Source organism: Convolutriloba macropyga, chromosome 4 (genome assembly GCF_964194025.1).
Source record: "Convolutriloba macropyga chromosome 4, txConMacr16.3, whole genome shotgun sequence".
Lineage (NCBI taxonomy): Eukaryota > Metazoa > Xenacoelomorpha > Acoela > Convolutidae > Convolutriloba > Convolutriloba macropyga.
Window position 1 is genome coordinate 27,275,371 of NC_134471.1, and position 23,214 is coordinate 27,298,584.

General features: G+C 34.4%; 1 protein-coding gene across 3 annotated transcripts in view; it reads left to right on the forward strand.

Moving 5' to 3' along the window:
* The window catches only part of LOC142337567 (lysosomal alpha-glucosidase-like), a 53,653-nt gene extending 30,760 nt beyond the window's left edge, over positions 1-22,893 (forward strand). For all 3 annotated transcript variants that reach the window (XM_075386894.1, XM_075386895.1, XM_075386893.1), the window contains exons 6-19: positions 235-421; positions 1,156-1,335; positions 1,796-1,868; positions 2,374-2,486; positions 2,711-2,841; positions 6,620-6,767; positions 10,938-11,106; positions 11,530-11,692; positions 15,799-15,937; positions 16,614-16,865; positions 17,148-17,345; positions 17,583-17,660; positions 17,848-17,935; positions 22,572-22,893. In XM_075386894.1, the coding sequence (XP_075243009.1) occupies positions 235-421; positions 1,156-1,335; positions 1,796-1,868; positions 2,374-2,486; positions 2,711-2,841; positions 6,620-6,767; positions 10,938-11,106; positions 11,530-11,692; positions 15,799-15,937; positions 16,614-16,865; positions 17,148-17,345; positions 17,583-17,660; positions 17,848-17,935; positions 22,572-22,724 (2,072 nt within the window). In that variant the 3' untranslated portion in view covers positions 22,725-22,893. The remainder of the gene's footprint in view (positions 1-234; positions 422-1,155; positions 1,336-1,795; positions 1,869-2,373; positions 2,487-2,710; positions 2,842-6,619; positions 6,768-10,937; positions 11,107-11,529; positions 11,693-15,798; positions 15,938-16,613; positions 16,866-17,147; positions 17,346-17,582; positions 17,661-17,847; positions 17,936-22,571) is intronic.
* The last annotated feature ends 321 nt before the right edge of the window (positions 22,894-23,214 follow it).

Here is a 23,214-nt window from a genome sequence, read left to right on the forward strand (position 1 = left end):
TAGTATATGCTTGTTGTAATGGCAATTCTGATCTCTGGTTACACGAACCATTATTCATGCGAAAACGCGTATTTATTGTTCCGCTTAGCTTCTTGAAAACTTAATAAGTTTCTTAATTTTTTTACAAGGGGAAAAACGTATGAACATATTTTGAAATGATATACAAGAAGTGAACTCGAAACAATGATCATTGAAGATTGCGCCTGTGAGAAATCTAACTTGCATCGTTTACAGGTTCAAAGCTGTACGGATTGGGCGAGCATCGTGGTCCATTAATGTACAATACGACAGCGGGCAAGAAAGTGGCTATTTGGGCACGTGATCAACCTCTGAACACAGGCTGTAATGAGTACGGATCGCACCCAATGTACATGCTATATGAGGATGACGGGAAAGCACATGGAGTTGTACTTATGAACAGGTCGGTTCCAATGTGAAAAATCGTTTTAATACTGAACGAAGGAAAACCAGTATTCATTTAAAAAATTTTCGGTCAATTTTTGCAAACTTCTTTTACCACTAATATTGATTGATCAACCTACGAAACACAAGGTGTTATCAAATTTTGTTTCTTTTTGATAGATAATCGATGTGCTGTTGCCTTCAAATTAGTTTAAAGTTGATCGAATCTTAACTTTTGTATATCATTCTTAAAAAAATGCACTATTTTCCAGGTAATTTTTTTGCTTTCACGCGTTGAAATTTCAAACGCTTTTAATAATGAAGAAGAGTTTCCGGATTTATTGCTATTAATTTTTGTTTATAGTGATATCTTAAGTTTTTAAATAAAGGAATTTTGTTTTGTTGGTTTTAACACTGTACTTGTTTTAACACTGCAACGGTTATTCAAGATATCGTCAAAACATTTTTTATTTTTTTTGTATTTAAAAAGCGCCTGGATTTCATTTTTTGTAGCTTGAAGTGATAAGAGCGAAAGAAGTACCGGATGAGAAATCTTTCAAATGATTTCTAAAACAGCCAGGAAATTCTAAATCTGAAAAACATTTAATAGAACTCACAAAACAGCATCTAATTATTAACTAAACGCAACAAATTATATATGAGAGAGCTACATTAAGAAAACCTTTGATTGTTAGAATAAAAAAGAGGAGAAAGCTTCAAAATAAATAGTATTAAAGAAAAACTTTGTTTCAGCAATGCAATGGATGTAACTCTGCAGGCTGGCAACATCATCACTTGGAGAACCATCGGTGGAATCCTGGACTACTATGTCTTACTGGGTCCCTCTCCCAAGGATGTGGTGAGACAGTACCTTGATCTGATTGGACGACCGGAGCTGCCTCCTTATTGGGCCTTGGGATTCAATCTCTGCAGGTATGTCACATTTTAAATCAATGCGAGCTCTTTTATAAGTTTCTTTCAAATTTTGACATTCTATTGAGTCGTAACCTGTGACTTCACGAGGAGTTCCGGGACAATACGAGGATAACTTATTAACTTTATACTTTTTTGCAATTTAGTCGCTGTTTTAGCTGGTGTTTTTTATAGCCCTGCAAAAGATTTCTTGTTCTTAAGTGGCGAAGTTTTAGATATGAGAATTGAAGGCGTCAAATTTTTATGCCGAACTAGAATAGACCCGTTCTGCTGATATATTGAAATTATAAGACCAATAAGCTACCAAAACTACTTAGCAGTTATAGTTAAACCAATTTGCTACAATTTGATGTTATTTCTTAAAGGCAAAAGTGACAGGAAAAAACTTAAGGAAATAAATCCCATGACCCCGTGGCAACTATAACACGCCTGAATGAAATGCACGCTTATTATTTCACAGGTATGGCTACGGCAGCAGCGAGGAAACATGGAAAGTTGTAAACAGGACCAGGGCCATCGGGTTTCCACAAGAGGTACGAACCTACATCATTAAAAGTATAATCGTTTAAGAATTCGATAAAATTTACTATTTGCAACGTAACGCGCTCATCCCTAGATTTCTAAATTTTACTTACATTTACTTAAACGTCAATCATTTTAAATTGTGACCACCGCTACAAATATTAACCTTTTACTTCAAATAGTACTATGCATTGTTAATTTGCCATCATAGTTATGTTTATATTATTAGCGATTTATTATAATTATAATAAGAAATTACAATTTTAATTAAGGTGAAGATTTGAAAAAGTTCTCAGAATTATTCCAAATTATCAAAAGCAATTTTTTTGTCATAACGAGACATTCACTTTATTTTTGTGACAACTGTTGCGGCGCAGGAAAATCAACAAGAAATCTGGACAAATTCTAACTAGAAGTCATTTCAGTTTCGTACAGTGTGGTCTTCTCACTTGACCTGTTCTTAAACACTGATCATGATTCATTTCAACCGCACTATTATTTGATCCGTCATTTTAGGTGCAGTGGAATGACATAGACTACATGGATGCTTACATGGATTTCACCTACAGCAGTGTCAACTACTCTACCCTACCACAACTAGTTAATGACCTGCACAATAACGACCAAAAGTACGCAATCAATTTATTAGCTAATTGAATCTTCAAAAAGGCAATAAAAATAATTTTTCCAAGATGATGTATCTAAAGCCTATTCAACTAAATATCGATCTAAAGCTGTAGGCTTTGGCATCTTAAATTTCTTGGCATTTTGATAAATGAAGATTTCACTTTGACTGCTGTTTCATAATTTTGAGATTAAAGCATATTTTTTTTCTGTTTGCGTTTTGTTTCAGGTACATAATGATCCTGGACCCGGGAATATTTGACGGCGCGCCAAATTCCGCCCTGGAACAAGGAAACAAGTTGAAAATCTGGATCAAACAAAATGATGGCAAGACACCTCTGGAGGGTACTGTCTGGCCAGGTCTGTTTTTAACAAGAAGGACTCATTTATTCAAAAATTGATTCTTGCAAACAAATCTTTTGATTTGAAAAATTTAAGCTCACCCGAAGTACTCATTCACTATTTTTATTCTATTTCAATTGGTACATTTAGCTTAGTTTGTTTTTAGTAGAAACAAGGGGGCTCGTTAATGTGCGTTCTTCGCACATAATTTTCCCACCCCGCTCATCCACATTTTGGCATATTTGCCTACCAAATGAGGATGGGATGGAAAACTATTAAAAACTCAATAACTAGTGTATGAATTAAAAAAATGCGTCCAATTCAAATCACTCACTGGACTCAAAAAATGCCGCTTCAGAAGGCCAATGAGATTTGCCTTTATTAGGAATACGAGACAAGACGAACAACAAAATCAAATAACAACAACAAACATTAATAATATCCAAAACTCAATGTCTATCTCTGGATAAACTTAATAACAAAGTCTAAACAGCGGCAGATAAAACGTAAACTAATCAAAATAACTAATTTACCTTTCTTCACTCGAAAAGAATGAGAACCAGTCCTTAGTGAGACTCGGTAATAAGTAGACAAATAAAAACAAAAGCATCTAACATAAAAATTACGATCAAACATTTTGAAAGCAATTGGTTCCAAAGTAAAGAAAACAATTAGATGTGAACTGAAATCATCAAATACGTCTGTATTACGATAAACTATAACTCCATAGGATAAGACATTGGTACCTGTCACCTTTAAGACTTTTTCATACGACTGTAAAAAACAACAAGTACAGAAAAGAACAAAAACAAATAAATTTTGCGAGAAAACGGTGTCGAGGCCTTTAAAACCAAAATCTGTTCCCTAAGAATAAAAAGTGTTTGGTTGCGCGTTTTTTTGAACGTCATGAAAGATAAATGTAACCACTGTTTAATGAGACTAGGTAACAAGAAGACAGGAAAAGAGCAAAGTTAAAATCAACATTTTGTATTTTTCGAAAACAATGAACTAAAAGGTCCTGAAAATGATAATCTAAACAATGAAGTGCAATTTCAGGTTCCTCTATTCCTTTAAACGAAACCATTAGAAATTTTTGTGATCAGAATTTGTCCTACGATGACAAAATGAACGTCGAATACAGACAAAAGCAAAAGCATCAGAAGAAGTTTTATCGGAAAACTAGTTTCGAAACCAAAAATCAATTTTGAATTCAATTAAATCATTAGATGTGTTAAATTTTTCCCTTTTTAATGCTTTTTGGCCAGCAAAGGGATATGTAACCTGTGATCATTTTAAGAAATAATTTTTTATTTAAAAAATTTTTTTTAAGTCGATAAAAAAATAAGCAATAATTGAAAATCATTAAACAGCTTCAGTTATTCCTCTGAATGAAGCCATTGTGACCTGTAATTTTTAGAGACCCCAGAAAATGTCAAACAAAAACAAAAATAACGCTAATATCGAAAAATATTTTTTAAAAAAATCGAAAAACTAGTGTCGATCCCGTTATAACCAGAATTATTTCCCTAAAAGCTTTTGGATATGTTCAACTAAGCCTTTTCCGGTTTTAAATATTGCGACAATTTACATTTTATTAACAAAAATTGGTAATTTCGAAAATAAGCAAGAAAGAACAGAAGACGCAAATTTAGGAAAAATTTTTATTTGTGAATACAATATTTTTCCAAGTCATGAAAACCAACAGCTGTCAATTCAAGGCACTATACAGGTTCATTTCTTCTTCAAACAGAAGCCAATGAGAACTGTCATTAATTAAAATATGTTGTACGTTTACAAAAACGAACTCAAGCACAGACAAAAATTAAAAAAATTGTTTTTGGTAAAAAACCGGCGTCGAAGCACTTAAACCATAAGTTCAGAGAAAAACCAGCTTTTGTCAAATACATCTTCATTTGATGCTAATTTTGGTTATTTGGCTTTATTTTATTGAGACTGGATAGCAAAAAGAAAAACAAAAACAAAAGATTCAAAGCTAAAAGACAATTTTTTTATAACCACTATTCCAAAGTCCTGAAAATCTATCCGTTGTTATTTGAAATATCTAAACATGTTTGTTTACTCCACCACGGATGATAGAGATACCTGCCAAAAAGCCGAATTTTCCATACGCTTAAGAGAAAACTTCAAAAACAGACAAAAATCAAAATACGATAAATTTTTTCGAAAAATCTGTTGTCGAAGCTTCTAAAACCATAATTATTTCTTTTAAAGAAAATAATATCTCCAATTGCGTCTGCTTTCCAAAAAAAATAAAATTGGATATATGGCTTGCGATTAATTGGACTTGGTAATAAATAGGCAAAAAGAACAGAAAATGAAAAAAAAATCTTTTACATTTCCTGAAAAATTATCTTTAAATTTACTAAAACCACCAGCAAAAATCAACAACTAAGTTCATCAAATAAACTCAATTATTTCTCCTTGCCAATTCGATAGCATTGAGGACTACTATTAATTAGAAAATCTCATACGACTACAAGAAAAAAAGCAATTAAAGACAAAGTGAAGTAAATTCAAATAAATTCTTCCAGAAAATGGTGTTGAAGCCGTTAAAACCATAATCTAATCCTTAAATATTTATAAATTCAATTATTTAAAGTTTTTGAACACTAATAAAAAGATAAGTGCCCTGTAAATAATTTGATAATGTTACAAAACTAGAAAAAAGTCGACAAATGTCCAAAAATCAAAATTGACATAATACGCAATATTCCGCAATAGAGACTGAAAAATACTTGAACTGAAGATGCAGCCTCTGCTTGCGGAAATTAGGCTGCAAGTTGACCACAAAATAAGCGAAAATTAGTTGCAAAGCTCTATAATCCCTTGCTTATTTGGAAAACGAATTTAAACGTCAAAAAGCTTTCGAGTAAAAAGCTTAAAAACATCAACTGGCAATTTTTCGCAAAGCCAATTGGAACTGTCAACAGTGAGCCTTGATATGAATTGTTTTTATCCGTAATGAACATTAAAAAAGTCTTATTTTTTTTATCGAAAAAAAAAGAGAGCCACTGATTACAATCCGGACTATTTTTGGATTTAAGAATTCCGCGATGAGACCAAAACTAGGCTTGTCATTACGCTTCGCTCATTAATTTAAGAACATACAATGGTTCCTAGTTTAATGAATTTAGATATTTTGACAAAAAAGTTGATATATCAAAATAAGATGATATTGTTTGTATAATTATCGAGATATATTAGCTAAAAACCGGCAAAATTTCCATCCCAGAAAACTTTCAAAGAGAGCGCCGAGGTAAACTAGCCTTCTCGTCAGTTGAAGCAAGTTAGTTAATTCATCAATTTTGTAGGTGTTCACTTCCCGCAAATGTAAGCAAAGCTGACTGAAGAATCTTATTTCTTAAAATTTTCGTAGAAGAAAGACTTTTTAAAATAAGTGGCAAAGTTTCATCGACACACTTCTATCTTTAGAAAATAAATCAACAACACTTTTCTAAACAATTTTAACATATTAGCAAAACTGACAACAATATAGGCAAAAATTCCGGAAAATGTGAATAAAAACAACGGAATGCCATCTATTATTCACAAAACTTTAAACCTCGTGAACTCCTTCAAAAAATCTTTGTAATACCATATTCTACGCTAAACAGGCTTTCTAATGATACAAAATTCCCATCGATTCGCGGCGTATTTTTCAGCAAGGCAGAAAATTCATCTGATATCACACTTGAGAAAAATTTAAAACGCAAAGAGTTGGCTGGGCTTTTTTACTTTTTAAAGAAAAATTTTGATCACCATTTTCTGTGCATAGGCACCGTGCACTACCCGGATTTCACAAATAGCCGTATTAATGAATTCTGGACCGGACAGATGAAGTCATACCACTCCAAGATCCCCTTCGATGGTGTCTGGATTGATATGAACGAACCATCTAACTTCGTCGACGGATCCACAACTGGGTATGTTAGAAACTTATGATCAGGTACTGGCCACTCGTATTGGCATGGAAATTGATATGATCCTAGTTGTATAAACTAAAAAGACAAAACTTTGATTTGAGACTATATGTTTTGTGTATTTTACTTTTGAGGCCAGTGAAAACCATGAAAACTTGAAAACTATTGTATATCTTCTTTTTACAGCTCAGATAATTTGTTTCCAGAAGTTCAATCCGACTGCAGAATTTAGGGAATTTTGTTTTTTTAGTATACAATTTAAAAACTCTGATTTTTTTCAAAAAGAGAACAGAATTTTTTTCTTTGGTTTTTATCAAAAAGAGTTTAAGTTGCTGAATTATAGATAGCAAAATTCGAATACACATTGTTTGACTAATTAGCCCGTTAGCTCTTCTGTTAACTTAGGAAACTTTAATTAACAAGTTCTTGATTATTATTTTTTGCGGTGTCAAAAAAGCAAAAAAAAACAGCAGAACTCATTCATTACTATTCTTTTAAAGGCCTTCATCTTACAATTTCCGATGCGTTTTGCATTCAATGCGTGATAATTCTGATAACAATTTTTTGAAATACAATGAGAAACTGGCTAGCACTGAATATATTTAAATTACTTTTTTTACAAATTTGATGTCTTTTGAACAAACCTAAATCTGGTCAGCTTATTTCAGATCAAAGCGACAGGTTTAATCAAAACCAAATGCTAGTAATTCTTTGTTCAAAATTCAATTGGTAAAATTCCAGCACCTTCCCAACAATTTATCCAAAACGTGTGAAAAAACTGACAGTGCTTATTTCATTACATTTTTCAAAAGGTTGATCTTTTTGACTTTCTAATGATTATTGTTCCGACCCCACTTTAGTGGGGAGGGAGGAACTATATACTCAAATGGGTTTTTTTTGTTCAGTCAAATTTCGCCGATCGATATAGTTAACGTAGAGTTGTGAGTGGTATGAATAAAAAACACGTACATCCCAGAATATGGAATTAAAAACATTTTTGATTTTTTTACAGGGAGTGATCGAGGTTTAAAATTTTGTGAGTATCCGACAGTTTTTATTCGCATTGTTTGTAATTTTTGCAAAAAATTTGACACAATTTTGCTAATCTAAATTGAAATAAGTTAAAATTTTTAACAATAGAGTTTTATTGTTACCGTTAGAGATAGAGGAGCGTTGCTGAATTGCTTGATTGGAGTTTCTTTGGCTAAATATTTTGTTAAAATTTTCAAACTTCAGATTTTTTTCATCAGAAATTGCACAAAATATGCTTTTTTGGTCCACTTTGTTTAAGCTTGCCGAAATTAGAGACTAGAAATCACTGACACTATCTCTTTAAACTCCAAACGAGAGCTAGTTGAACTTCCGCGCCCTATAAAAATCTTCGGGAATTAAAATTTTACCATTTGCTGCAACTTTTACTCGATAATTATACAAAATATATTATTGTATTTTTTAATATTTGAATTACATCACTCAACAATTGGTAGAATTTGCAAAAATTTGGAACACTTGGGTGGTTAGTTGAACTCGCGGCAAATTCAGGGATGGGTTGGTTATTGTCATAGATTCTTACAATCAGAAAATTTTAAATTTTTGTTTGGGTGCTGCCTTTTTTCAAATTATTTTGCTTTTGTTCTTATAATGTTAATTTCTGGCGAAATTTTATTATTCACGTCTACATTGTTGACAGCTCCCATTTATGCAAAAAGGAGGCCGATACAAATAGTTTCTTTTGACAGAACATAATTGTTTTTATTGCTTTGAAGAAGAGTTTTAGTAAACTTTAACTGAATTCTTGTATTTTGACTTCATTTGTTATCCTTTTTGCGGTCCGATTATTAAGTCTAACCGTTCAATGACTCAAATGGCTTCTTCAGGAGATGTAGTAGAACCCGTACCATGCAGTCGGTTGTTAACTAATGTCTAACATCATTTAATGTATTTGTCTTAATGAAGTTAAAGAGTTTTTGTTGAAGTTGTCAATTTTTTATATTATTTTGGTCAACTTTCAGCTTATTCTCAGTAAACACAGGCCAAACTTTTTTTTAAAGAAGACAAACTAATTTGGTTGCGGATTGTTTTAAAAGAACGGTTTTTTCGTTTTGGTTCTACGTGTTTTCATACCAAATTTTTGCAATTTTTGTGCATAATTGCCCATTTTTGCTCTTGTTTTCGTTTATTTGGTAAACTCTCCCCTTAACTAACAATCTAAATAAAAAAAGCTCTACAGAATTTGTAACTTAAAATTTTTCTTGTTTTCATAACATATGGTTTTAAGGGCTGCGACACCGTTCTTTTGCAGAATTTGTTGGTTTTCTAATTTCGCCCTGTATTTGCTGTTAATTTTTGTTTTATTATGCCGAGTATTTGGTAATTAATGGTCTCAATGGCCAACTATAGATACATAAATGAACTTAATAACTGATATTGGTATATAGCTAAGGGTTTGGTTTTAATGTCTTTCGATTTTAATTTTTTCAAAAAAAGTGAAAGCATTATTCTATACTTATTCCTTTTTGCTCTGGCTTGCGTTTTTTTCGTATTTTACAATGTTGTATCATTTTTGTAACTAAACCTCATTGTTGAGCGATTTCTTTGATGTTTTGTCGGACCAAACAAGGACTATTCTGTAGGTTCAAGGTTTTGAATGATGTGTTCAGGGCGTAGACAATTCGTTTGAGAAGAATTTTGTTAAATTCAGATACTCTTCAATATTTGTGGTTCTTTTGGCGTGAAGTCGTTTGTAAAATTTTTAGTTCAATTTTTATTTTATGTTATTTTATAGTCTTATGCTTTAGTCTCACTAATAACATGCTCAATTGGTTTGGAAGAATTTGCAAGATAAACTGTCTACCTTTTTGTCGAAAGCTTATGTTGGCTATGAATTTTGAAAGAATTTGTTTTTTTAAAGAGACAATGGGTTTCTGAGATTTGCCAATCTTTTTTCTGTTAACTTGTAGCTTAGCATCTCTATAGACAAAGCACATACTTTATCTAGTGAACAACAATTTGCTCTTTATAACGGTTTTTTTCCTCAAATGGTCTTTGCTCTTGGTACAACCAGTTTTCAAAAAAAGTCATTTTTGTAGGTGTTTTTTTTATATTTCACAGTATCACAATAATCTCTGTCCTCTGGTCATTTGAAAAAACGCAATTAAAAATTTTTAATTTTTTGTGAAAAACTTAATGTTCAATTGGCGGGACATCTTTTTCGTGCAAACTTTTTCGTGCAAAATTTTTCTTTCCATTTTAATTTCTTTTCCCCTGTATTTGTTGTTCTTTTTGCAGCTGTATGACATATCCAGTATGTTGAAAGATCTCATTTGCTCTGTATGGAGGTATAAAAGAATCTTCCAATGATTTCATTTGATGCACAACGTTTCTATTTAGTTTTACATTGATTCTTCAAAAAAGCAACGATTTATTAAATTTTGCCCTTTCACTCATTTCTTGTCGACTTGTAACCAAGATGCATTTAGCAGAAGTCCAATATTTTTGCTTTTTGCTATTGAAGTGTAGGCAAATCTTTTTTTGTAGACAAAACACATACTTTATCTATTGAACAACAATTTGCTCTTTGTAACGGTTTTTTTCCTCAAATGGTCGTTGTTCTTGGTACAACCAGTTTTCAAAAAAATCATCATTTTTGTAGGTGTTAAACTTTGTCCTTTCGCTCATTTCTTGTTGACTTGTTACCAAGATGCATTTAGCAAAAGTCCAATATTTTTGCTTTTTGCTATTGAAGTGTAGGCAAATCTTTTTTTGTATAAGTTTTTTCTGGCGCCATTTTGATTTGGTTATTAATGGTTTTCAAAAAATGGACAACAAGTTTTGGTCGTTACAAGTATTTGTAATCATTTAATTTTTATCGCCGTCTTTTCCTATTATGGTGTTCAAAGGTCTCATCGTCCCTCTAAGGTAGATTTTTAAAATTCACTTAGTAGTTTGTTGAACGATATGTTAATATGTTAATTTCTTATCTCTTTTTCATTTGGTAGACAATTAAGTGAGAAATGTAGATGAGAAGGGTCGGAACTTTACGTGCAAACGCACATTACCGAGCCTCCTTATTGTTGTTTAAATTTGAATTTTTGAAAAATTTTTTAACTATGTTTGAAAGGGAAAACAGAAATATTTTGCTTTTGGCGTATTACAAAACTCTCTGGTTTCCAGGTGTGTCGGCGACACGTATGATCAGCCACCCTTCACACCCTCCATCTGTGACGGTATTCTTACCAAGACCATCTGCATGAGTGCCAAACAGGAGGCGGGCATCCACTACAACCTGCATAACATGTATGGACACACTGAGGGCATCGCTACCAAACATGGACTGGAAACGGTAGGTGAATGAACAAAATCACACGAGAGGAAGGAGGAGAGGATGGGGGGTTAACTTTTGAGACTCAAAAATGCACATTTTTCTTTTCATCCTCGCCTAACAATGGAACGGAATTTGGAAATATTGAGGTATCAATTTTTCTTATTTTGAGAAAAATATTGAGTACAGGAGAAAAATAGCATGGAGAAAATTCAGAGTTTTTTTCTCGAAAACAAAAATTCGAAAAATATGACTGATTGAATTTGGAAAAGTCATGAAAAATAGAAATCTTTAACTTTCGACTGCTACCTAATTCATTTCTAGGTCATTGAGAAAATGGGCAAAACAGAATAGGAGGAACATATTTTGGGCAGAAAACTTTACAAGCGCTTAGTATTACTCAAAATTAGTTCGTTATGAAAACCATCTGTATGTCTGCTTTAGATCTTTCCTGACCACCGTAATGTGATAATAAGCAGGAGTACCTTCATGAGCAGTGGGAGGTATGTGGGTCACTGGACTGGGGACAACTTTGCCACCTGGGATGACCTCAAGTACAGCATCACAGCTGTCATCAACACAAACCTCTTCGGAATCAGCTTCACTGGTTAGATCAGTTACAATCCAATCCCGGGCCGAGGAATTTACCAAAAAATAACGGAGTAAAAAATAACAATTCAAAACATGTCAAGTCCGGGGTCAGGCGCTTCTAAACAAACTGCCGCATGTCAACCACTTCTTCCACTGCACAACATGACACTTAATTCTTTAATATATTTTATTTTTACGGCTTTCACCGGACTCAGCGCAAATCTTTCATTTTTGAAGCAATTTCTTGCATTGACACCTCGACCCCTAATTTGTTAGTTTGATATTTAAAGATTATTGCACGCCCTAACTTTGAAGCGCGGATGAATCTTCTCAAACATTTTTACCCTATCTTCTAAGTAGCCTGAATCAACTGGATGCGCGATTAGAACGATATTTGGTTGGCTTCAGTAACTTTTTGATTAAGTTAATCTGAGTTGCAAAAGGAACGAAAAGAGGAACTGAAGCGATTAATAAACTAGATTACTTTTGAGGACTGAATAATTGATAGGTTTCTCACTTTGAAATTGCGAGCACCCATTAATGGAAAATTTTTGTTACTCCCCTCAATGCATTAGATAATTTTCTTACCAATTAGCTCCAAAATTTTAAGATTATACTCGCTTGTTGTTCCAACCTCGACATTTACTTGGAGGTTATATAATTTATGCTACTCTGTTACGTAAAGTCGATTTTGGCCAATCGATATCTCTTGCGGAGAAATGCAATAGTGGTATCATTCAAAATCTTGTTAAATAAAAATCGATTGTTGAACAGTCCTTTCAGTTTCTCCCTCTCTCTCGCTTATAAGCTTAGATATCCTTTAACTTACATTAAAAACGTAAGGTAACAAAGATCTCACTAGATATTGCTGATGATAGTTACTTGTTTATCATGCAAATTAGCAACAAGATCTAGAATTGCACGTCAAAATAAATGAAAGTTATATATTTTGTGAACTATATATTTACTTTTTATGAGTCCTGTTTTGCTGTGTTACGAAAACCTTGCGGTAGTTATTTGTAATTTCCAGGCCTTATGTTCTATAGCTCCCGTGTTATTCCCATTTTCTTCTCATTTGACAGCAGGAATAATTTTAATTACCGAATCAGAATTTTTAATCAAAATAACACGTACCTTTTGGAGTATGGTTTACTGAAGAAATTTATTGATTTTTTTTTTCGTTTTTTTTCCCCAATTCAGTCCTGATTATGGCTCTTCTTTCAGTACCCATTGTGGTCATGAGAATCAGTCGCCGAAACAAAAGTTCTTCATTTCGGACTCAATATTTTTCAAAGCCGCTCTCTTGCATCAAAATGCAGAACTTTTTTTATCATTTTAAATTTATTTTGCAGTAAAATAAGTTTCAAAAGAAAAGTTAGTTGATATAACCATCTCTAATATTGAGAATCATTTGGTTGCAGTTCGTTTGATAATAAGATAGAACATTAAATTTATAAGTTTGAAAAAGCTTTTTATCCGGATTTTCCAAACTTTCCAATAAATGATAGAATTTTAAGCTACTATTCCATTTGTTTTTGGTATCATTGGTGCTGAAGGAACTTTAGCACGGAACACTTTTGCAATAGTTTTGTGAATGTATGTTATAATTTTTTCCCAGCTTCACTCTGATTTATCAAATTGTCAGTTATTTTTCTTGTCTGCTATCCACTCAAACAATTCCCCTCTTACCCCAATGAACAAACTAATTTTTTGACAGGACGCAACAACATTATTTTTTGGATTTACTGGTTAGAGGCTCCCAAATTTATTTCCAATTTAATGTCATCAGCTGAGAAGCAAAAACCTTTGGACTTTTCGCTGGAATAAAATGAAGACTGCTTTTAATAGTATTGGACAAATGTTCCATGATGAACCAAAAAGGCGGTGATTTTAAAAATAATTTCCGAAATCGTGAAACAGAATTTTGGTACTCGTCTATTGATTTTTCTTGCAGAACTTGATGGTCGGTAACTAACAAACAAATGAACAAACAAGTTTCCAGTTTTCTTGAAAAAACGAAACAAGGAGGCTCGGTAATATGTTTTTGCACATAGTGATCCGAACTCGCTCATCCAAATTTTTGACCTAATTATCTGACAAACGAGGAAGAGATCGCAAAATTTCCAAAATTCACATTGTTCGAAAACAATAAGTGAATGAAATCTTTTTTAAAAAATCAGTTTGAACTGAGACTTCTAAAGGAATATCAATGCTTCCTCAATAGAGGGCCAAAAAAACCTGCCAATAATGAGACCATAAGGTAAGACAAACCCCAAAATCAAAAACACCTTACTTAAACTTATGACAAAAGTTAATATCTATTTTTTCTAAAACATCAATAACGAAGTCAAAGTAGCATCAGGTAAAAGATAAAACTGAAGAAACAAGATTTCATTTCAATACAAAATATATGGGACAAGCATCTAATATAGGACAAGTTTTTTTTTAATAAAACAATAAATTTCAATATCATAAAAACCATAAGTTGTTAACTGAAATTATTAAATAGGTTCATTTATGTTTCCATATGAAGCCATTGAGATCTGTCATTTGCCAGATCAATCTTGTTGTACGACCACAAAAACACGACAAGTATCAGTAAACAATCGAAACAATCGACAATTTAAGTAAATATCGCGCGAAAACGATGTCGAAGCTGTTAAAGCCAAAAACTGTTAACTGAAATCATTTGATGATTACAATTGTCTTGTGTTTCAGCTTTCTCATCACGGTTGTTCCAACGTCCATCATTATTTTGATAATGTGACAAAAAAACAGAAAAGATTCTCAAAAATGGGCAGTTGTCTAAAAAATGAAAAAAAAAATTATGAAAACTTGTAGTATGAATGCCAAAAAAATAACTTTAATAGCATTAATAATAACTTGAAGACCAACATGAATCCCAGTGGACCATTCATTAGTGAGACTAGATCAAAAGCCTAAAAAATAACCACGAATTCAGGCAAAACTCAATATTTCACAAACATTTTCACGCAAACCCAGTTTTGAAGCCATTAAAATCGTGAGCTTTTCCCTGAAATTTTGATATATGTAATTAAATTTTATCTTCATGCATGGGATTTGTCAACAATTGAGCCTAATTTCAAATCATCTTAGTCTGTATTTGACTTAAAAAAACAAAAGGCGTTTTTTTTTTAAAAAAGCTCGCCCAATATTCTCTGAATAAATTTTACTTTTTAGAATCCACAACTAGATTAACTAACTTTGCCAATTGCTTTTCATCCCTTTAGAACACGTCAAAATGGTTCAATTTATAGCGAAATGGATTATTCGATTAATAATTCAAAAATAATTAATGCATTTTGGATAGTTATGGGGAGAAATTAGCGAAAACCTCAAAAAATTGCATTCTTTAACTCTGATACAAAACAAAGGTAAAATTAGTCCAACAGTTTCCCTACCTCTTTTAAAAACAACTAAATTGCGCTGAAGAAGGATATGTGATTCCTTTTTGATGCAAAAAAGCCGATTTTTGAAAAATTCATGCAACATTTTAGTCACGAAATTTGTCAAAAAGTTAGCAACACTTCTCTATCTTTAAAGCTACACTATCGGTAGCATTTAAAGCTCTTTAACAAATTTTTAACAAAAATTCCAGCGAAATTGCTAAAAATGTAAGCAAAAGCGATGAAAATCAGACGAATGTTCGCAAAACTTTTAACCTCGATAATTCCTCGGATTAAATAAAGTTTAAAAAATCTTTTTGATTTGATCTATTTTACTTGACGGGCATGGTACTCACAGCTGTCTACAATGAATTTATCGATCGGCTAAAATTGACTCAACAAACGAAACAAAGAACTTGTTGAGCATATAGTTCATCCCCCAATAAGATTTCGAAAAAATACTGAGAGGACTGCCGCTCCTGTGGCAAAATATTTTCTTTGTATAAATTAAAATTATAGACATCTGCACTGTTTATAGGAAAATCGGGCATTCTGCAATCTCGCATTGCAAAGATGTCATTTTAGAACTTGCACGTGGTGGCTGTTTCAAGGAAGGTCTATGGTGGTCGTCCCACAAGTTTAATATTTGGTTTCAGCGGTTTTTTCAAGATTTTTTGCGAGCGTCCTCCTTCTGGTAATATAGTTTTTCGTGTAGGTGCTGACGTGTGTGGATTCCTGGAGGATACGACAGAGGAGCTATGCACCCGTTGGATGCAGATGGGAGCATTCTACACGTTCTTCAGGAACCACAACGACATATCTGCCACAGACCAGGACCCAGCTGTGTTCTCAAGGTTTAGAACCATATATACTTCAATAGGGACGTCACAACCGAGACTACGGAGGTTTTCAAAGTCAAAACCGATAAGATGCAAAGAAGCATTCGTTAGTTAGAGTCCTCTAAGCTCTAATTCTTTAGCAGTATATGGAGTTAGCGGGTCTAGGAAATAAACCCCACGGAAAAAAACCCACTTAACTTTAGATAGGAAATAAACCCCCACGGAAAATAACCCCCACGGAAATAAACCCCCATTTTAAAATTGAATTTTGGTCCTGATAGTTTGTTCGGTTGTGATAGTTTCATATCAAGTCCCACGGGCCGCTGAGGCATGGCCATGGCCCGCAAGGCATGGCCAAAGGCGCTAAATGCGCAGTTCTTTAATAGTAAAGTGGGGTTTTATTTCCGTGGGGGTTTATTTCCGTGGGGGTTTATTTCCGCGGGGGTTTATTTCCTATCTAAAATGAAGTGGGTTTTTTTCCCGTGGGGGTTTCTTTCCGCAACCGGGAGTTAGCCAATACCACATGGGTTGCTACACATTTCAACAGGAGAAATGGGTTGAACAGAAGTCGAGAGAAAGTCTAGCCAAAGGTCGCACGAAAGTCTGATCAGACACCCAAAATCTGAACATGGTCGGAGCCTTGATCAACCTTTTCTAAAAAGCTAAATTGTGTAACTTTTTGTTATTACAGCGAAGCCCAGCAGCATATGAAGTACTACGCCCTTCTGAGATACCAGTACTTGCCCTACCTCTACTCTGAACTCTACACTGCCTCAACAGAGGGAACCACAGTATCCACAGCTCTCGCATTCGCATTCCCAGAAGATGAGAACACCCACCCTATCGACACTCAGTTCCTTTGGGGCAGCTCTATCATGGTAGTGCCCGTGCTGACTCAGGGTGCCACCCAGGTCGAAGCTTACTTCCCCAAAAATACTACTTGGTATGTATATGTTAAGGAATCAATCTAGTTTTTGAGTATTTATAAGCAATGTTTGCAACCAGCTTCAAAATATTTTTACGGATCTGACAAATGCCGAATCTGCTCATGACCGTACAAATAAATACATCCTTCTTTGGATCAACTGCTGTCATTACGACATGCTATTACCAAGCTTTGACCCCCCCCCCCCACACACACACACACACACACACACTCACACTCCGATCCATCTTTACACAGATCGTGTACTTTGGCGAGGGAAAAATATGAATATTGTTTCAGGTATGCTCTGGAGCAACCCTCTGAAGTGTACTACGGAGGCGCTTCCTACACCATTTCGGCCCCTCTCTCTAAACTGCCCCTCTTTGTTCAATCTGGATCCGTTATTGTGAGTCAGAAGCCAGAGATGACTCTAACTGCTGCCAGGAAGAATGCTCTCACCATGGAAATATTCATGCCGGTTGAGGAAAACGAAGGCTAGTAAAGTCAAAAGTTAATGAACACGTTCAGAAACTGATTTTCTATAACTGGCGGAGAGTTATGTATAGTAGAGTGATTCGTATAAACTGATGACCCCCCCCCCCCAAATATTTTTCTGGGAGCCATCTCTGGTTTCAAAAATAGCTGTAAAAACAACCATTGATTAATAAAGTTTTCTAACCGTAACATTTATTCTTCGCCATCATCATTTAAGCGTGTTCTGTTAATTTTAGGCAGTGGTCATTTGTTCTGGGACGACGGAGAAACTGTTCTGGGCAAAAAGAAGTTCACATACATCAAATTCCATTTCCACCGGTAATTTTCCCCCAAGAATATGTTCTTTATTTTGGCTAGCCATATTGTGTATAAACATTATGAACACTGAATTGAAGAAATCATATTAATGTAACAACGATGTTGAACACTTCAGTTTATGATTCTTTGAAAATGACATATTGGGGTATTTCTTTTACGAGTTTGTTTGTTTAATGGCTTGTTTTAGGATCATGGGAAAGCAGAGTGGGTGGGTGCTGCAGACAGAGATAGTGAGTGACACACACAAGGATATGCCTATTCTGGACATGGTCAAGGTCAGTTCCCTTCCGTAATCTTTCAGATAGCCTTCCCTGTTTTGGTTCCGAAAAATCGATAGAATGCCAAAAATTTTTTGAATGAATTTTTTTTTGGAAAGCTTTTTTGAACACTAAATTCCCTTGAAAAGATATTTTTGAAGATCTAAACGTCTGGAAAAAAGCGCAACATTTAGAATTTCCTCCAGATTATTTGACAATGCAATGTTTCCCAAATAAAAAGTGACGAAAAGGTACGAACATTTTGTGAATTCTCTTCTTCTGTATCTAATGGTAATAACACAAATGATTCAGCTAAAAAAATCTTCAAAAAAATCAAGCAATTTAAAGTATGTGCCTGTTTCAAGACACCAAAGGAAAATTTTTATTGGAAATTTTTATAGGGAAATTGCTCAACGCAAATATTTTTGTTCTTATGCTTTGTAATTCAGACAAAATGACCAAAATCTTTCCATTACTATCAACCAATTTTTTATGATTTATGGAATTTTGTAACTCAATGTAAAAATTTATTCAGAAAACTTGGATTACTTTATATGTGCATTTGTTTTACACTTTTTTGCATTATCGCGTTTTTGACGTGCGGGTCTCGTTTTTGCTACAAACTGTACTGCACGGCAATTTTACGCAATGAGAGCCGGGAAAACTTAAATCGTTATGTACCATAGCCTTAAATTTCTCCTATGGCATGGTATTAATGCTTTTGAACTTTTAAGACACTAGAAATCGTACCCGAATTTACTACTTCCTGTTCTTCCTTTTGTCCTCAAGTTTCAAGGTTTTTTTTCATTTTTTTAAATTATCGTCAATTTAACTTTCAGTTTTAGTTGTCATTTCAAAGTTAGTCATTTTTCTGGCGAATGCAAAGTAAGCCAATAGGCAAGCAAGCCGACAGAAAAGCAAGCCGAAAGTTATGTAATAGTTATGTAACCTATCAGAAAAAATACATTGTCAGCCGTTACAATCAATACTGCCCGTAGTATTATAGTGCATAATGTAATCCAATGCACCAAAGAAACAAAAATGCGTCAATTTTTAGACATCTAGTGGGTACGGGCCTCAGCAGACCGCTGTCCATGGTCATGCTTCTCATCCGCAGTGGGATGTAATGGGGCCAGGGGCAACTTAAAATACGGGTATCCGAAAATTTTTCGGCTTACTTGACCTCATTTTCAAAATTCGGCTTGCTTGCCTATGGGTTTGCTTGACCGCCACCCATTTTTCTTGCTATTCGTCATTTGCTATTCCTAAATTGGAATAATTTAGCTGCTCTGATTTTCAATGTTCTATAGAACTCGAGTCATATGGATATTTGGATCTTGAAACACTATATAAATTGTTAGATCTTGCTTGAGACAGTGGTACGAAACATGAGCAGAAACGATGCAAACTGTAGATTAATAGAAACAAGGCTGCACAATTTGCTGTAAGACAAAAAACAACGGGTAGCGAACAGAACCTCGGGTTTTTTTCTAATCTGGAAGTTGGACAACCAGTTCCTAGAAGAGAAGCAGCATAAGAAACTAAACTGGCCAAAGAAACAAAAAGAAAAAAACAATCCAAGAAAAACTTCGCCGGTCTCTACAATGTGCTGACACCCGAACTCACCCTTAAAAAATCCGACGAACAACCAAAGTTAAAAAAAAACCCCGGAAGGCAAGAGTTCAGTATCCAAAACCGCGCATTTAATTAAATTGGGGACAAAAATTTTTAAAGACACGGAGTTAGTACACTACGCAAAACCCCGTCAAAAAATTTCTACCGTAAATACAACTGAAAAGAAGATTGCAATTTATGCACGGGACATCAGAAAGAAACTCGAAGGAGGAACAACGATAAAGCATAAAGAGGTGAAGCAACCTGAGTTTCTTCACTATATTCGACTGTGTCCGGCACTTAGCGAATTTGTCTACCCACGAAGCATGACGAACCACCAGCAATCGTACCTTATGTAAATAGCAAAGAACAACAAGAAACAAGCGCACAGTTAAGCATAAACTATATATTCACGAATACATGCACAGTTAAACATACATCATATCAACCCCACCAACAAAACGAAACAAAAAGAAACGGCAGTAGCAACACAATCAAGACAAATCACATGCATAAGAACATCACCATTAACCACTGAGTGGGACACGTCCAACGAATCGACAGCCACCTTCCTAACAACCCTGCCCTACTGAGCTTTTCATATAAATCACCTTTATGCCGGAACCAATGGCGATTAATTCAGCAAAAACAACATGTAAATAAGCCAAGGGGGAACGTAACCAACACATAAGACACTTTATCGAAAAATTTTGATGTGCCAGAATCAAATACTGAAGTTCGTCCCTGCTCACCAACTCAAGCATTCCCGATTCAGATGCCCCAATATTGAATTTTTTTTCGACCCAAGAATTTTAATTGACAATTAACTTGGTTAAGATAACGGTGGTTATCAATACAACAGATCAAAAATTTTTGAATCTCATTTCATCAGCGGTTTTTATTTTTCCACACGTAAAATGTTTGTTTTTATTCTCCCCACTTTGGTCAGGTACGAATAGAAATAGTGTAACGGAAATAGTTTCTTTACCTCTGCCTCTCTACCTCAGCCTTATAACTCTCGTTTTCTAACTTCCTCGCGTTATTGAACTTGAAGTGAGCACAAGTCCCCTCCTGTTGGATGACATTGCTTAAGAAAAAACTCCCCTCTCATTGGGTGAGTTCAATAATGACTCTGGGCGTGTTTCTAACTCATCAATAGATTGATTCAACCCAACACAGGCGTCGAGGAATAGTTATATTCGTATTGAGTATCACGTAATCAAGTTGCTAATCATCAGACAAGTTCAACTAATTACTGAGTTCAACTACGGAGATCGGGACAACAGCATAGTAGCTGATCCTCGTATAATGAAAACAAAAAGTGACTGAACTGCTCTATTGAAGGCAATGGAATGTCCCGCTAACTGATATCTGCTAACAACGACATGCGCAGTAAGGCCTTCTTCAGAAGCCTCGACAGACCATTCAGAACTTCGATTGCCAGAGGGAGGAAAAATTCCTTTTTGAGCGCAGCTCTTTTCATACTAAGCATATTTTCGATCTTCAAGAGCTTCAATTGCATAGCCAGTTTCCTCTGCCGCATGAGAAATAATGTTCGGTTGCAGAAAGGAAGTCAAGGTTATGTCTAGAGCAGCAGATTGGCCAGAATTCCAAGAAGGCAGATAGAGATCTCCTGGCGTGAGTTATTTTCCACAATGAGATTGCGTTTTTCAATTACTGGGGACAAATTAGCTACTGAACAGGCGGCTAAATGATCGCGAATTCTATCGTGCCTTGAAATTGCATCTCACCTTCCATGGCAGGCAACTGCATGGTCACGAAATGTATCCAATGTATCGGACCTGCAATAAGGACATTTTCTTTCTTGCTCATAAACCGCAATTCCGAGCCTTTACTTGACATGAAATTCTTTAGCCAAAAGGTGTAGAACTAGAGCGGGAATCGGAGGCGCAGCAATCCACGCACCAGAATGAGGCAAGCATAGTGATTGGACTCTTGCTTTTTCTGAATGTAATTAAAACTCATTCAAACTTCAGATGAATTTCATTAGGTATCTCGAAATTAGCTATGATAACTAACATTAGTTTTTTTAATAAATTTATTTTTATCTTTCGTTTCGTTTTATTACGTTTATTATCCGGACGGAAAGAAATGTTGTGCACTACTAGGAAATGTCCATAACTTAATTTTTGCTTTTGTTGCTTCTGTCTTCCAATTTCAGTGTTTTTCCATTTATTAATCATATTCCATTGGAACTTCTTTTTCCGTTGTCATTCTTACTTTAGTCATTCGCCTTTTAAGTGATGCTCTTCGAAAATTGGTATCTTTTACCTGCTTTGAGGTGAATTTGTTTATATGTCTGTTCATCAGTCTCCTCATGGTTTTTTTTTGTTTTGGGTGATCTACCTGTGGTCTGATTGCGCACATTCTACCAGTGATCTTTCTCGGGTCCTTCAACTTTAGTTGTCAATTTTTAAACTCAGTATTATGGGTTGAATACGATAATTTGATATCAGATAAAACTAAAAGGCAAATCGCGTCGCGAATCCACTAAAACAAATTAAATTCCATTTCGCACCCCAAAATCCAAAATCTCTCAAATACAAGAATTTTTTTTTGGCATCACGAAATCCAGAATAAAGTATCGCAAAGTTCCGATGACACATTATATACCCTAACCAAAAGGTTTGCGTTCCTACGTTTCAACGTTCAAATGAAATGCTAATTTTATTAACCCGTAAATTACCTGTTTTTTGGCTAAAGTTTTCTGGTTTCCGTCCGCCGATATTCTCAAATATTTTTCGAGTGATTTTATATTTAAAAATTGAAGTATAATCTCATACACTTGAAGTTATTATCATGCTTATTTTCTTGAATCTTCAGTCGCCTTTTTTATCAATAGCTTTTATTTATCTTGTGAAAATTACACCGTTTATTTTTTATAGTTCGTTGTTGTCCCTGGGTTTGCAGCAATTTGTTAGCATTTTCACCGCATCCACTGCCACTTGTTCAGTTTTTTTGCCGAACGAGGACCAAACCTCAACTCGAATGCAAACATTTATGGAAACTGTTTATTTAGGTGCATGGCCTGGAAACCTCTGTTTCCGTCTATGTGGACCAGTTTACTAAAGAGTCGGATAAATACAGAGAACAGTCGAGTGGAGCCCTCGTGGTGGAGAAACTGGGAATTGACCTTAGGAAGAAGCTTAACATATTCTTCTTCTTCGAATAGAACATTGCTGACATCAGGGAATTATCGGTAAAGAAAGATGAAAACTTCATTTACTCTGAACACTATTAAAAAAACCTATCATAAATTATGAAATTATAAATGCGATGATGTAGTCTGCAGCATTTTCTATTTAAATTTGAAATTCCAATATTAATTGTTGTATTCTGTAGTTTTTCGGTGAATAAAATGGAGCCTAACAATTGAAGGGAAAATCAGCCTTCACACAGATGTGCATGCCAACTTTCATTCTCTAAATGTCATTCAATCACTTTTTATCATTTAATCACAATAATTTAAAAAAGTAAGTTTTTCAGTAATAGTTTTTGAGTAATATCAGAAGATTCTGACCCCTCGCTATGAATTCTGAATCTGAGAAAAGCTGTCATGAAAGTTTTTTATTTTGATAAAATAAAGAGGATCGGTAGTGTGCGTCCACAAAAAATTTTTCAATCCATCAAGTAAGAAAGGCACAATGATAAGTCCTGAATTG